The 15,807-nt window shown below is 47.4% G+C and overlaps 1 protein-coding gene across 1 annotated transcript in view; it reads left to right on the top strand.

Moving 5' to 3' along the window:
• The window catches only part of LOC142989894 (CUB and sushi domain-containing protein 3-like), a 246,315-nt gene extending 236,761 nt beyond the window's left edge, over positions 1 to 9,554 (top strand). Inside the window, exons 64-72 of the mRNA XM_076139634.1 lie at positions 2,143 to 2,216; positions 2,564 to 2,675; positions 2,765 to 2,944; positions 3,972 to 4,031; positions 4,633 to 4,791; positions 5,840 to 5,976; positions 6,278 to 6,365; positions 6,975 to 7,110; positions 7,438 to 9,554. Coding sequence (XP_075995749.1) covers positions 2,143 to 2,216; positions 2,564 to 2,675; positions 2,765 to 2,944; positions 3,972 to 4,031; positions 4,633 to 4,791; positions 5,840 to 5,976; positions 6,278 to 6,365; positions 6,975 to 7,110; positions 7,438 to 7,597 — 1,106 coding nt within the window. The 3' untranslated portion in view covers positions 7,598 to 9,554. The remainder of the gene's footprint in view (positions 1 to 2,142; positions 2,217 to 2,563; positions 2,676 to 2,764; positions 2,945 to 3,971; positions 4,032 to 4,632; positions 4,792 to 5,839; positions 5,977 to 6,277; positions 6,366 to 6,974; positions 7,111 to 7,437) is intronic.
• Positions 9,555 to 15,807: the final 6,253 nt, after the last annotated feature.

Genomic DNA, 15,807 nt, shown 5'->3' with positions numbered 1-15,807 from the left:
TCATCATCATCGTCATTTATCCTCAAATGAGACGGAGCTCCGCCTGCCGTCCCCAGGCTGCCCCCCCCCCCCCCTCTCACACACTTCAAAGTCCTGGGCTCAAATTAAAAGACAGCAATCTGCTCCACTTGGCCAATCACAGGCGAACGAGACACCTCCAGAGAAACGGGCCGCTAGAATAGGAGCCAATCAAAGCCCAGCGTTTGCTCTTATGTAACAGTTTCATGTCTTAATTGTCCCACTGCTCTACACATGTTTCCCTTTCCTTTAAGTCTATTCTCCTCTAATATGTTTCCTTCCCTTAAGGCCCTTGTGGTTTTGTAATATATGAACGCCATTATGTTGACTTCATTAAAGCCCTACAAGTTTATTACGGCCGGTTTGTGGCTCACCAGGGAGCCTCTGCTGATTATCAGACGCTCCTTCTCCTTATGTTAATGGCAATTTATGACCCATTGAAATGAAGTTGACGTCTGTATTTCAATTTCGCCCTGGATTTGCTCGTGTAGGGACGCTGCCAAATCTGTGACAAGCCTGTGAGTAAGACGGAGCCTTAGGAGGTCTGGCCTTTTACGATTAGGCTGCTGTTGATGAAGCTGTTGACGCCATGAGCTGGTTATAGTCGAGCATTAAGGGGGGATTTGGGTTCTAATTCATCTTAAGAAAATGAGTGAACATGTAAATTCACACCTGGGCAGTCGTCTAACTTAAAAGCTAATACTTCTCTTTATACGCTGTATACGCTCCTGTTGCTTTGCCTTTGCGACAATGTTCCCCCCTCCCCCCCCTAGCGATTTGAATCCAGAGCCGAACCGAAAACCTAATGGCTTCTTCTGTAGGTCACAGCCTTCACACACACCTGCCACTGAGTTTGATCCAAATCGGTTTGTAACTTTTTGAGGAATAAGAATCAAACAAACCATCCGAGGAATGAAATATTAAAGCAGTTTTGGGGAAAAGTCTGAAAATGCAGGAGGCACTGAGACGCACACCCACACACACACACACACACACACACACACACACACACACTTACCCTGAAGTCTACGCCTTAAAACCGTCAGAATGAATCACAAATATCTAAACAAATCCAGGTGTAGAGACTTTTCCTCTAGTGTGGTCGTCCTCTCTGTAAATCCCAGCACTTAAAGTCGTAGAAAGCTTCCAGAGATCAGGCGTTCGTGTCTTCAACCACGCTGCCGCCATCCAGGGATTGAGACGGAAATGATCGTGGATCTTCCTCCTGCATTCCAAACCGCCCCGCCGGGTCAACTCAGCCGCACGTGTGAGGTTTAGAGCTCTACTTCCTGTCTGATTCACGGCCGACGCTTAAACGCCAAGGATGGAGATGAATTGTAATAAATTGTGCTCTTTATGCGGCGGACAGACTCTTGCCTTTCATTCTTTGATGCATAGTTTAACAGCGGCTGTAAAGTGGTGTGTAACTTTAGAATATGAAAATAGAAGGTAGCCTCTGACTCAGGCCTTTAATGATGTAAAGGAGCTGAACGAGGACTGATGAAAGAGGGCCGCCGCAGCCGCCGCCGCACACGTCAGCTCCTCGTGAATTCAAAACAAGGAGTGGTGTGTGTGTGTGTGTGTCTGTGTGTTTGTGTGTGATGTGTGCCACTGAGCACAATGAGTTTTGAGCTGAAGCAGCCTGCTCCTTAAATAAGACAGACGATGATCGGGGGCAGAGAGAGAGAGAGATAAAGTACCAGGGAAAGATAGAGAGAATGAGAGGGGAGGGGAGAGAGAGAGGGGGGGGGGGGGCAGTTGGAGAGCGAGAGTGAGAGAGGGACACAGCACTTAGAGTGAGAGAGAGAGAGAGAGGTGGAGAGTGAATCTGTCATTTCGGAAGCTGTATTGAATCGAGCTCTGCGTCAGGATGTGCTGTACATGCTGATGACCCTGCCCCTCTCACACACACACACACACACAGGCCCCTCGCTTCGTTTTCCGACACACCACTACTGCCCCCTGCTGCCGCGTTGGAGTACGTTGCCCTCTGTTGCCATGACGACAGGGAGAGAGAGACAGACAGAGAGATGAGCACAGAAAGTCCATCTAATTTGTCTTTCTTTTAGTTTTCTTTTAAGCTCATAATCTCCTCTCCCTCTCTTGTGGTTTTGTGTTTATCAGAACCCACAAAAACCAGCTGTGAGAATCCAGGGACGCCCCGGTACGGCTCCTTGAACCGGACCTACGGATTCAAGGTAAAGCAACTTCACTGCACGACTCTTTAGCTCACGTAACTCAACAGAGGATCCCTTTGGTAAGAGCCCATAAGAATACAAGCTTGAAGGATGAAAGCAGGTTCAAACAGACATCATGGCTCTTTCTTTGTGTGTGTGCATCCTTCTCCATTACTCCAACACAACAACACCGCCCAGGCACCTGCTGCAGCCTGAGCTTTCAATAACAAAACACACAAAATAATCCAATAATAAAGATCTGTGTGCCCCTGAGCTCTTTGTTCACTCGACAACAAAACAAAACAAACAAACCCCTCTATAAGCACTCTGCCTGTTTCCTCTCCCTCTCTCTCCCTGTCTGAGTGCAGGTGGGGAGCGTCGTGTCCTTCCAGTGCCAGCCGGGCCATTTGATCCAGGGCTCCTCATCCAGAACCTGCCAGCCCGATCTGACATGGACTGGAACGCAACCCGATTGCATTCGTAAGAAAGGAGCCCAGCAGCAAGCAGCTACAATCTGTCCTTCTCCTGTCTGTCAGTCTCTCACCTCTCCTCCTCTGGGCCCCTTGCAGCCCACGCCTGTAAGCAGCCGGAGAGCCCGCTGCACGTGGACGTGGTGGGCATGGACCTGCCGGGGTTCGGCTACACTCTGGTCTACAGCTGTCAGCAGGGCTACTTCCTGGCCGGCGGCTCGGAGCACAGAGTGTGTAGGAGCGACGGCACCTGGACGGGGAAGATGCCTGTGTGTCGAGGTACAAACCTGCACCTCCTCCTCGCATCTTAATGTTTCTATCTATATTCAGCGCCCGAGCCCTTAGAGAGGCACTTGGCCATGGACGGGAGGTAGGAGGGCTCTGTGGGTCCTGCTGGAGGTCACATCCAGAGCGTGCTGGTCTCACGGGGACAGAGCGGCCCGTCCAGAGCAGTGAGAGTTGACCTGTGGGTCTGTCGGCGACGATGCAAACAGATTTATGATCCTGCATTTGATTTGGTCTGTTGGATCCGTGTGTGTGTGTGTGTGTGTGTGTGTGTGTGTGCGTGTGTGCGTGTGCGTGTGCGTGTGTGTGCGCGTGTGTGTGTGTGTCCCTCTCACGCCACACATTTCCCGTTTGTTGCATATAACATATTTATAAGTTCATCCTACACGCAGTCTATCGGACATGTCAAGATGTATGTATGTATGATAAATGTGCCACACACTCTCACACACACACACACACTCAGCCTCATCTCAGTTACCAGTGTATCTTGATCCTACGTGTCCAGCGTGTGAAGAAGTGAATGTTTCCACTCTAAACTAACTCCAGCAGAGAGGAATGAAACAAACCACTTGCTGCTCTGACAAACTGCAGACTCCAGCTCCACCAAAGCAGGCACCCTTGGGCCCCAGAGCACCTTTAAAACCAGGAGCACCCACCCATCACATTTTAAGATTCTGGGGACAAGAATATCTCCCAGCGCCCCCTGCTGGTCGCCTCGCTCTCCGGCAACAATGCCTCCGTCAACCTCAAAGCGTTAATCAAAGTTTTGTTCTGTTTGACCAGCTGTGTCTTTTAAGCCTCCCTTTAAACACACACACACACACTGCAGTGACTGGTTGCTGATTGCCTTTTATGACATTTACAGCAGTAAAGACCTTCTCTATATCTCCCCCCCCCCCTCTCTCTCTCTCTCTCTCCCTTTCTCTCTCCCCCGCTCTCTCTCTCTCCCTCTCTCTCTATCTCTCTCTTTCTCTCTTTCCCTCCCTCTCTCTCTCTCCTATACCCTCTCCTCCTCTAGCTGGAGAGAAGAAGAAACCAGTGAAACCAGCAACAGGAACCCCCAGCCCTAAATTAAACGGTAAATCCTTTTTTCCTCTCCCTGGCTGAGGTTTAATTCTGTATCTTGATGTATTCACTGGTCTGTTTTATTAACCGGTTGTTTCTCTACTTTAGTGGATTCCGTTCGCCGTGCTTTGCCTCCCAAACACAAAGCTGAAATACTGCAAACTTCTTCTCCTCCTTCCTCTTCTCTTAAACTTTGGCCAAATTGTTGCATTTCTATTCTAGCTCCTCCTGATTATTCATGAAAGGTCCCTGCAGTTGTGCGCACATCAAGCCAACATGTCCATCAGTGTGAAGTACGGAGAGCAGAAACCTCCCGCATTTAACCTGGAGGCAACGTTCCATCAGATATATTTACCGAGAAATACTATCCCTGCATATTTCATCTAACTGAGGGCAGAAGAGGCTGAAACTAAAAACCTGTTAATAAATAAATCATGCCGGTTCGCCGCCGCCTCTCCAGGTGTGCGCAGTAATCAAGATGCATTGTTGGTCGTCCATTAAAGTTTGATGCGTCAGGTGAATAGATTGGAGTAGAGAATGCTAGAAAAAAGACAAGAGTCCCTTCATTATTCATCACATCTGTCTCTTCTGTTCTCTTCTGTTCTATGTTGTAGTTCCAGATGATGTCTTTGCTCCCAACTACATTTGGAAAGGCTCCTATAATTACCGCGGGAGGAAGCAGCCCATGACGCTCAGCATCACCAGCTTCAACTCCACCACAGGCCGAGTCAACGTAACCCTTAGCAACGGCAACATGGAGCTCCTCCTATCAGGCAAGACAATGTAGAGAGCAGATACAGGACAGGGCGCTGGTGATGTACGATGCTCAGATCCTCCCACGCTGCGTTCTCTTTCTGTGCCGCCGCTCGCCACATAAATACCAAAGGTGCACTTTCACACTTGACAGTCCTTCGGGCCCGGTGCCACGTTTCACAAAATAGGGCAGAAATACGGAGCTTCTGCTGCGAAGGGGAACAAACAACAACAACAACACTGCAAACGCTTTCATTCCTGCCTCTCGGATTATTGATGTTTGATTCTTTTACTAATTTCCTGGTGCTGTCAGCTTCTCTCAAGTGTTCTTATTTTATCCCTCCCCAAACACACACACACACACACACACACACACACTACACAGAGACCTCCCAGGGTCCTAGAACAGTAACAACAGGGAGCTGTTTCCCTTATTAAAACACAAATCCTGTTGAGGCCCAGAGTTTGTGTCTGAAGTAGCAGAGAGCAACACATCACACAAACAAACGCGACTGTTTGACTTCTTACATCCGTCGCCCAGATGTCTTAAAGGCACAGCTTCGTACTGTGTCGCCCCCCAAACAGATCAGTGTGTTCCGTAAAACATGTTCTTCCTCTTAAGATGTGCATTTTTCATTATCTAAGTGTTGCATTTAAGGGCAGAACACTGGGCTGTGACCCGGCTCAGCACAACTAAAGTATGAAGCAACGGAGCAAACACACGGTTCTCCTTGGTGATTTTACTGCCTGAATATTAAAACGTATGGTGAAACTGAAGGAAACTCATGGAAACCTCCACAGAGGGAGGAAGAGGTGAAATTCTCTCTAAATCCATAAAAAGGCTCTAACTTAAAGTGAAATAGGTCACAGGTGAAGGTACCTGAGGACGGGCTGGATGTCTTCTAGGCTCACTTAATCTGTTCAAGCATTTTTAGAGCATTTCAGGTCTTTCACATGTCAGATTTCACGTCAGAACCTCTTACAGTTTCTCCACTCTGTCCTGTCTGATAATGGCTGAATCTCTCACATTCTCACCCAGGCGTTCGTCTTCTTTCTTCTTCCTCCCAGGTGTGTATAAGGCGTCGGAGGCCAGGCTGTTGCTGCTGATGTACCAGGTGAACTACGTGAACCAGGGCAGCCAGCTGAAAGACTCGGCCGTCTCTCCAGCCAAGATCATAGAAGACTCCTGGACCATGGACGGCTTTGTAAGTCTCAGAGGACTTTAGATTATTGTCTCTGATCCCGGTGGCTCAGACAGAGGTATGGCTGCTTTAAGGAGTCAAGTGGAGGAGTTAGGAGCAGCTTAGAACCCAAAACGCTGCTTCTGTCATTTATATAGAGCACCTCTTCTTCCATATCTCTTAAATCAACTCCTGGATGTGTGGAGGCTGTAATCCTCTGAACCTAACGTGATGTCACGTGCTACATCTGTGCTCTTCTTCCTCTCTCTCTCTCTTTACCTCTCTACCAATCCTTCCCTTCTCTATGCCCTCTGTTCTCCCGCAGGTATCAGCGGAACCCGATGGCTCCAGTTACGTTTTCCAGGGTTTCATCCAAGGGAAAGACTACGGACAGTTTGGACTGCAGCGACTGGGTAATTCTGTTTTTTATTGGATCACTCCCTGTCTGTCTGTCTGTCTGTCTGTCTGTCAGGGTAGGGAACGCTCTCTGCCAGGGAACAACTCTATCTGTGCTAGTAAGTCAGTTTGGATTGTTAAATTATAGACGCAGGAAAAATGGAGGAGCTGCTTGGCAAGCAACTCATCGATGGAGAAACTCATCAGGGAGGGAGCGTCTATCCGCCGCCCTTATCACTCACAGCCGGTCGGGCGAGGAGCGGATAAATTGTCAGGCCGCTCTTCAGAATTGAAGTCAGCTTGAAAAAGATTAAAGTTCTCCATCAACCTGCGTCCAAACAAGACTACAAACTATGAAGCATCGACATCAAACGGGGCCGAGCTGAGAGCCGCCGCCGCCGCCGTAAAGCTACCTGGAGCGCATTTATCCTCGCTGGTGCCAAGATCGGAAGTGCTTTGATGCCAGATCTCATCCTAATTGCGGCGGCTGTATGACAGAGCTTTCTCTTGTTTTTGTCGATCTGTGTGTGTGTGTGTGTGTTTACCCTGAACTCTGTGTGTGTGTGTGTGTGTGTGTGTGTGTGTGTGTGTGTGTGTGTGTGTGTGTGTGTGTGTGTGTGTTGCAGGTCTAAACATGTCAGAGAGCCAGAACTCGCCTCCGCCTCCCATCGGCACCAACAGCAGCTCTGTGGCCATCGCTATCCTGGTGCCGTTCTTTGCTCTCATCTTCACCGGCTTTGGCTTTTATCTCTACAAACAAAGGTATCATGATGCAAACTCTCGCCTCTGTTTCTCGCCGCTCGACAGGTCAGTTACTCACTAATTAGGGGAATAGCCGCGGCGTCGCTCGGTGTCAGATTTCCACACACAAAGGAGCTTGTTAAAGTTTTTTAAGAGCTTGATTGATTCATTAATCAGCATCAGCCTCCGTGTTTTGGTTGTCGAAGCGCCGCATTTCAATTCCTACATCGTCTATTCCAAACACAGTTCTGTTTAAAAGGCTCTAAACTGAATTCTTCATCGATATTAAGTGGCTGGCATTTACGGCACTGATGCTGCATTCATTCCTTTCTTCTTTTGTTTCTGCAGAACCACGCCTAAGACCCAGTACACGGGCTGCGCCGTCCACGAGAACAACAACGGCCAGGCCGCCTTCGAGAACCCCATGTACAACACCAACGCCAAGGCAGTGGAGGGGAAGGCTGTGAGGTTCGACCCAAACCTCAACACAGTCTGCACCATGGTCTAAGGATTGGTCATCCTCAGCCATTAGAATGACTGGAATGTCTTTTAACGGGACCCCAGCTGGTGTTAGGGCGGGGCAAAGTGAGAGCGGTGAGCCCCGGGAGCCAAAACTTCAACATTGACAGTCGACCGAGTCCTGGTTACACAAGAGGATGTGGACAGAAGGGCATCTGACCACTTCAAATACAACAAACACAACGCTGGTTTCTTTCACTCACAGCATTTTGTATCCACAGATTGGATTTAAGCAAATGTGAACACAAAATGTCTGCCAGATTTGACGGATGCAACAATCTCGCAGCGTGAATCATCTCCAGGCTGGAGCTGTGACCCTGAGCCCCCCCAGAGTCAAGACAAGTTCATAATCTGATTCCAAACCAGACACAGCCAACACACACTCTAATCTGTTATGTAACCGTGGCGATTTCAGTCTCGGAATCGTGTTTTTTTTTACCCTGCCAGGGCTTGGGGGTGGAAGGATGCGGCGGGAAATCCGGCGGCCATCGCTCCTCAACTAAAGAGAGAGGCGTGATTATCAGCCGCAGCACAGAAGAGGGATTTGATTTGAGGGTGCCCGTGTTGTTTCCCCCTCGCCTGTGCTGAGCAAACACTTCCTGTGAGAGATGCAGAGCGGCTGAAATGCAAAATGGCCACAGATGAGAGGAGGAAATCACAACAGACACAGTGAGGCAAAGGGAACTCTTTCTATTTGGTCTCAACTCTGGCAGTAAGGAAACACTGTCACCAGCAGAGAGTTAGGGAATCAGCGTCCGACCCGTCGCTAACAGGAGCCACGGAACGCTACCATGACGACCAGACGCTGGTGTGGGCGCGCTGTCCTCCTTTTTTTTTTCTACAAAAAGAGGATATAAGACTGCTAATGTGAGCGGACAGGAGTAAAAGTTTCACAGCTTTGAAAAAGAGACAAATTCTTAAGCAAAGGGATTAGAGGAGCGCCGGAGAAGAAGCTGCAATCCGGACAGAATGGGGATTAGGACAAAGCAAAACCCCCAGCAGTGTGAAGGGGAGTGTGTGTGCGCTAATGGAACAGATGAGAAGAGACGCGACTCGTCTAATGAATCAACCGCTCGGTCTCGTCCTGCCGGAGAAGACGAGGAAGAAACCAGGACGAACCCTCAACAGGACTAAAGCCAACAGGAAGCAGACAGAGTGAGTCATCAAGAGAGAAGATGAGGTCTTGAAAAGCAAACAGGACCAATCAGAGTCCGTCCAGAGTGAGATCAAGCCGCCAGAGAGCAGCCCGTCCTCTCTCTACATAATGAACCCAATCAGGCAGGATATGGCCGTGAGGGGAGATGTTCCTGATCCTGTGAATTCTAATGGATCCTCATGACAAAGACTCTGAATACAGAGGACTCTGATGGACTAACAAAGACAGAGACTTTGAGAAACAGAGGAAGCTCTGGCACTAAAGCACATTTCAACAGGAACACTACCTGACCACGGACCAGGAGACGGACTAACAGGGGAGGAACCGGACCGCAGCGTTTGACGGACAGAGAAGCAGACAAGTTTACACGCAGCGACTTAACGGACAGGAGCAGACAGGCGGTATTAGAGAGGCAAGAAGTTAAAGACGGGTGAGGACAGACGGGTAGGAGACAGACAGACAGACAGACGAGCAGGGTGCAGACTCCTTTAGCCCGGGTCTCAGATAGACAGACAGACAGACAGACAGACAGGTTTGAAGACGGACAAACAGGTTTTAGATATGCAGATGTGCTGACAGACAGGAGACAGAGACGGACCTGAGCAGTGAGACAGGCGTAGAGACAGACACACAGGGTTGTATTCCTGTGTTTGTGGACGTTGTTCCACTGTGATTCTGCACTCTGAGAGTGCTTTTCTCCTTTCTTTGTTATTGCTGCAGAATCTTCTGATCTGTAAATCTACCTGCATATATATTCGGGAGCATTCACCTCTTATATTTTTGTGCTATATATTTACCACAGAAGGGGGAGGGGCCAGAGGGGGAGGGGCCAGAGGGGGAATGACGGATTATAGCAGAGAGTTTGTAAGAAACAAATAAAAGAAATAAATATCAGATTTAAAAGATAATACACCCATGTGCTGTTTGCAGAGGTCACAGCCGTGTTTTGTTCCCTTTGTAACATGGAATCGGTTCAGTTTGATCCCCGTGAAGACGTTCCCGATCCCGATCCCGTTCCTCGTCGCTGTCTTCCCCTCAGAGGCAGTCGTGGCTCTTTGCCTCCACTGTGTTGTCGCCGTTGTCGTCGTCGTCGTTATCGTTGAGGTGTGAAGTTTGCCAGCAAAGGTTCAGGCTCCTTTGAGTTCTTCTTTCCTCATAGGTTCATCTGCCAGATGCCCATTAACAGATGGAGTTTGAGACGGGTTTGCCAGTTTGCCTCCACTCACTCACTCCTTAATGAAAGAATGCTCCTAAAGTCCAGAGTGGGAATTTCAGGTCAGGCCGTTTCACTCTGCATCCTCAAAATTATCGAATTTTATCCGCAACTCCTAAGATGTGAGTGAATTCTATGTTGTCACGGCAACACGAAAAGCCCAACTCTTAATGGAATCCGCCTGTTTGTTTTCTAACTCTCGTCCCCGTCGCCTCTCACAAGGCCGCGTTGTAAAGAAACACAATGGTCTTTTAAAAGAGGAAGAGGAAGATAAGCAACACCTCATATTTGTTGGCAAACTGCCCAGTCTGTGTGTGTGTGTGTGTGTGTGTTTAGTTTGATTGCCCACATATATGAAGAGAGAAACGTGTCTGGTTTATTGACATTGCAGTTCATTTCTGTCACATGAAGAGAAAGTGTGTGTGAGGGATGAAGTGTGTCCTTTCATCATGGCTGAGCTTCTGAAGTGATTCTCAAATTAATGGCTAATGGAGTTGTAAAAGCAAAATTGAAGCTCATCCAGCCGTCAAACACAAAATCGATGAATTTAAAAAGCTCCGTCACATGTTAATGATCACTTTATTCACTAACTCAAAGTCTCAGTTCACTTCTTTCTTCTCTCTGACTCCATCAAGGTGTTTTCACTCTCATTTGTGTTTTCTGAATGGAGTCTGGCCTCCGTTCACTCCATCAGGCTGCTCCCCTTCAATATCACTCACTTTAAGCCCTTTGGCGCTTTAGACGTGAGAAGTCTGTGTGTGTGTGTGTGTGGAGTGCTTGATCTTAATACTGTCTGAGTGTAAACACTGCGTCTCCCAGGATGAAAGGCGGCTGGATGGGAGTCATTGACCTTTGCAGATGGATCAGATTCAGACTCTGAGTTGGTAATTAAGTAAATTCCCAGCCTCTTTAAAATCCATTATTGCTCCTTTATTTGGATGATTATTGTCAATTTCAAACAAATATCGCTTTTCCTCCTCGGGGCGGATCCTCCACCTATGCTGATGACACACACAGACACACACACACACTTGTTCTCTCTCTCTTTGCTGGTTGAATGTGCCGCAAATGAACTGCAGAACAGAAAACAACCGGTCTGAGTGTGAAACCATAGAAACAATCACATCCATACATTCCTCCTGCATGAGTTGGGCCTGGAAATGCACCACACACACACACCAGTCTGTCCCTGTTTCCATGGTTTCTCCTTGATGATGGTACATAGAGTGTGTGTATGACCATAAGCCTGAGCATGGGACTTCTTCTTTGCTTTGTTTTTAGCTTTGGTCCCAGACGGATCGTTCTGGTTTGCAAAGTTTGAGTTTGGTCAGTTTGGGTTCTTCCACATAATGAAAAGAAGTTGTGTTTACGGCCTGAGTGCCTGTGTGAGCGAGAACATTCACTTTGTGTTACGAGCCCCCGCTGCAGCGACCACAGCAACTAACTTGGGTCAAATCCCTTTTTTTTTTTAAGTCTCGGCTGATTTAAAAGCGACGGGAGCTGCGGTTAAGTTGTCGGTCCGTCCGTCCCTTCGTCCGTCCCTTCGTCCGTCCACGCTCTCACCGCCCCGCACTGCATCGCTGTAGTAACATTGTTCCTTCTTACCGTTTGGATTGATCGTCGCCGTCGTCGTCTTTGTTATTGTTGTTGTTGTTTTTTGGGGTATGGATCTGATACAGTGCCTACCAAAAACCATGGGACACCACTGTCTAACACACCTTCGGAGCCACACACACACACACGCACCTGCTTCAGTCGTCCTCTTCATCCAGTCATTTCCTTTCCTAAGCTTCAATCTATTTTGCCACAAGCTTTTCCTACTGACTGACCGCAATAAGACCCATGTGATTTGAACAGAACTCAAAGCCGTTCCTGCCTGGGGACATTGGAAAGATTCACCATTTGAGAAAAAAAAATGATGAAATATAGAATAAAAAAGTGTTTTGTACAGAAATATATTTTTATGATGAAATTATTTGTAAAATGTATGAATCTATTATGTAAATTTTCAATGCAATGTAAGATTAAAAAAGGCTAATTGCTTTTGTAAAAACTCTGAGGTCCTTTATTGTCTTTCTGCTGTCTGCTGTGATTCTCATGCTAACTGATCTGATTGTGATGACGTCATCTTTCCACGTGAATGTTAAAGGGCTACACTATAGATTTAAGCCCGGGTTGATAAACAATTGAAGGGTTTTTAAACTTTCTTTCAGGGTTCAGATGTGACTGCTAGGCTAGTTTCAAAGTCAGGCGCACAGAAAGAGAAAGTTTATAAATAACAGAGTAGCTATCTCACCTTGAAACGAACTCCTTAGCTCCTTCCAGCCTTTATACCGAGGAAGACCTTATCGTGAGGAGGAGTACGACATTATTTTTGCTGCTGCAGCTGTGACTGCTGCTCTCTTTCTGCATCTGAAGCAGCCAGCAGCAAAAGCAAAACGCTCCAGCCTACAGAGTAAACGTATGGAAGCGACACTCCAGCTTTATTTATGTGCCAACGCTTCAATGAATGATGATTATCCTGTTTGTTGTATATGAATAGATATTTAATATGATGGGAGAGCCAGGCAGACTTGACCTCTCTGCCCTCCCATTAGCCATGAGAGTGTGTGTGTGTCTGTGTGTGTGTGTGTGTGTGGGTGTGGAATGGGCACTGCTTGTTCCTGCGGCCGAGCTGCTTCCATAGGTGAACCTGAGTGCCACAGACAGATTGCTGACCAATTATGTGTTAATGTTATATGATAATGAGAACGCAGCAGCTCTCAGGTTTCTCTGGCTGATTGTGATTCGGTTCCTGGGTGATGAGAGGCAAAGATGAAGGAGAATATGTATCATCAACATCATTTACTCGTTAGGAGGTCAAAGGGTGTCGTCTGGTTGTGCAGGGCAGCGGCTTGTTTACGCTGCAAACACACACACACACACACACACAAGGCTCTGCAAACTTTTTCTGGATTTGCAACTGGAGATCATAGCAAGTTCCTTTTCCATAATAAAATCTCTAAACTTAAATGATACATGATGTTTAATATGAACAACATGGTCTGAAACTATTTAATTCTTTATCAAAAGAAGGGAAAGTTGTTTTTACAGCTTCCCAAATCCTTTAGGATGATGAAACGGGGTGAGTTTGATTTCAAGTTCCTGCCCACCCGCGGCCCCCACGCCTCTGTGATTCACTTATTGTGTCTCATTAGACCTCCTCCTCCTCCTCGTCCTCTTCCTCCTCCTCTCAGGTCTGCGTGGGCGTGTGCAGAACACGCTGTGTAGACCAGAATCCCCTGATAGCTTTGTTAGCACAGGAGGATTCAAGCCTTTGTCACTTTAAGAGGACTTTGGTGCTCAGCTTTGCCTGCATGGACGCACACACACACTTTCTCCTCTAGGTTTGGCTCACATCACTACCGTGCATCAATTTCAGTGAGTGTTTGCAAGGAATGACAGAGACAAGAGCGACCAAAACACAGTGAAGAGAAGTTTTATCCTTTAATAGGCGTCAATAAAGTTGTGTAACAACAGGATGTTGCCTTAATCTATTCTGTTTTCTCCGCAGAATAGATTAAGGCAGCTGATCAACCAACCAGGCAGTCAGACAGCTGAGGTCACATTCAAATAAATTGTGAATTAATGAATTTGATGTCGCATCACGGCGATGAGCGACCGGGCAGAAGCTGCACCTTTAATGACCAACAATTAAGAAAACAGAATTCTGATTTCACGGGTGGATTCATATTTGGCCTCTGATTCCAGTGGAGAGGCACTGACCTGTAAGCAGATCAGTCAAGCTTCCTTTCTGCACAATAAGACACACACATAACAACACTGATATAAAAATAGATTCTTCTTTAATTGTGCTTAGAGGATAATGCGATGCTTAATCAGATAAAGTGCCGCTGCGCTGCCCTCTGTGGGTCAGAACCCTTTGGAAGCGTGATTACAGTAAAGGGAAACTGCTGTGACATCATCGATACGGATGAGAGCTGAAGAAGTGCAGCGTCCATTAAGATCGACACGCAACGGAGGAGGCAAGATCTAGAATTGAATTTCTCCAGAGGATGAATACAGAATCTGAGAAAAGAAACATCATGAAGTAACTTTCCACAATCTCTGGCGACCTCTACTGGCACACAGCTGCAACTACACCTGGACTTCAATATAGGCAAAGGGATGAGAGAGATGGGGGGGGTACAGGAGTTACTTCAGGAGGAATCGGTGGAAAAGGAAGCATGCGCAAATCAAATTAACAAAGAGGACGTTTCAGTTGATTTTGACCGATTTTATGATTCAAACTGGAAAGATAGAAGATAAACACGCAGGACAGGGAAGGATTCAGCAGCAAAGAAGAAGGGATTCGGAGGAGATTGAAGATGGAACCGGGGAAAGCTGACAGCCATATAGAAAATATGAGAAGATGGAGGACCAGAAGATGGAAAAGGAACAGAAGGCCAAGATCCAAGATGGAAACCAGCATCAAGCAGTCCTTGGTCACAGAGGCAGCATGCTGAGTGCAGTGTAGCCCAGATGTCCCTCTGCCTGGACACTTTCTTCCTGAGGGATTCCAAGATATTCTCAGGCCAGATGGGAAATATTCTGGGTGTGCTTCCAGTGGGACGTGGCCGGTGCATCTCCCCGGGGAGCAGACGGGAGGAATCAGAATATAGATGGAGCAGTAAGTAGAGAGCTTTGCCTCCAGGCGTACCTCGTTCACCCTCACAAGGCCAATCAGGCACCGCCGCCATCTGATCCACCTCAGCCTCAGGTGGCTGTTGACTGACAGCTCCGCTCGTCTCTCCAGCCGAGTGTCCGACACAGATCTGATGATACAATCACAAAGTCAATCATCGATCTTGGCCCCGGGCTGCTCTGCTACCAGGCACACTAATGAGCCACCTTCTGCTCAAACATGGTGTTATTTATACGACCCACGCTTGGCAATGAAGCCCTGTGACAAAAGCGCCGCCTGGGCTCAGATCGGACCGGCCGTTCCTCCCAGACTCCCGCAGTGACTCCAGTTGGAGGCCTCAGCTCTGGTACAGTTCAGCTCTGTCCTCTTGGTTTCACCTCGTACGTCCGTCTGCTTTTGTTAAACTGTGAACACAAAGATGACGACAACAGAAGAACATTTCACACCAACCATTGTCCCAAGCAAATTGATCATAAGGCCGCGCAGAAGCCGGCATCAGTGTGATCCTGGCTTTGGTCTGTCTGGGTTGAGCAGACATGAGGGTTCTGTGGAAGGATAGTGGAGGAATTCTCAAAGAGCTGTGCCAATTTGAATATGAAATGAGGATCAGATCGTACTTTGTGCAGATATTCTCCACAGGAGGCATCAATGGATGATTTCCTATAAATAGAACTCTGATTATCATTTCAGTATTGTTGGCGGTGCTACATTAACACTTGGATTTCAAATGTGGAGAAGTAGAGCAAAGCTGCATGCTGAGAGAAATGATTTGTCATTTTGAAAATAGGTCTTATACAGAGGGTAGATTTTGATGGAGCGTGTTATGGTCTGAGTGAGTGTGTGTGTGTGTGTGTGGGTGGGTGGAAGGAAGGGTGCTGGTGTCAGACGCTCTTTAGTTCTTAGATGCTTCATCAGAGAGCATCACAAGCTTCTTCTATCTGTCTGCTTCTGTTAAACTCGCTTTCCTCTCGTTCCTGTATGCAATTTGACTTTAGGCCTCAGCAGCTTGATTGAGAGAGAAATACAGGAATTCCATCATTATGATTTACAGACATTATGAGATTTTGTTTTCTAAAATGAGTCTAAATGTTGGACATAGCTGGAATTATGTGAATGTGCACTGATATGCTTGGGTTTGGTTGTGTG

This window comes from Genypterus blacodes, unplaced genomic scaffold (genome assembly GCF_046128005.1).
Source record: "Genypterus blacodes isolate CSIRO-AG114 ecotype Tasmania unplaced genomic scaffold, CSIRO-AGI_Gbla_v1 ptg000438l_1, whole genome shotgun sequence".
Lineage (NCBI taxonomy): Eukaryota > Metazoa > Chordata > Actinopteri > Ophidiiformes > Ophidiidae > Genypterus > Genypterus blacodes.
Note: the sequence above shows the minus strand (reverse complement) of the source record. Positions and strands in the feature narration are given on the sequence as shown.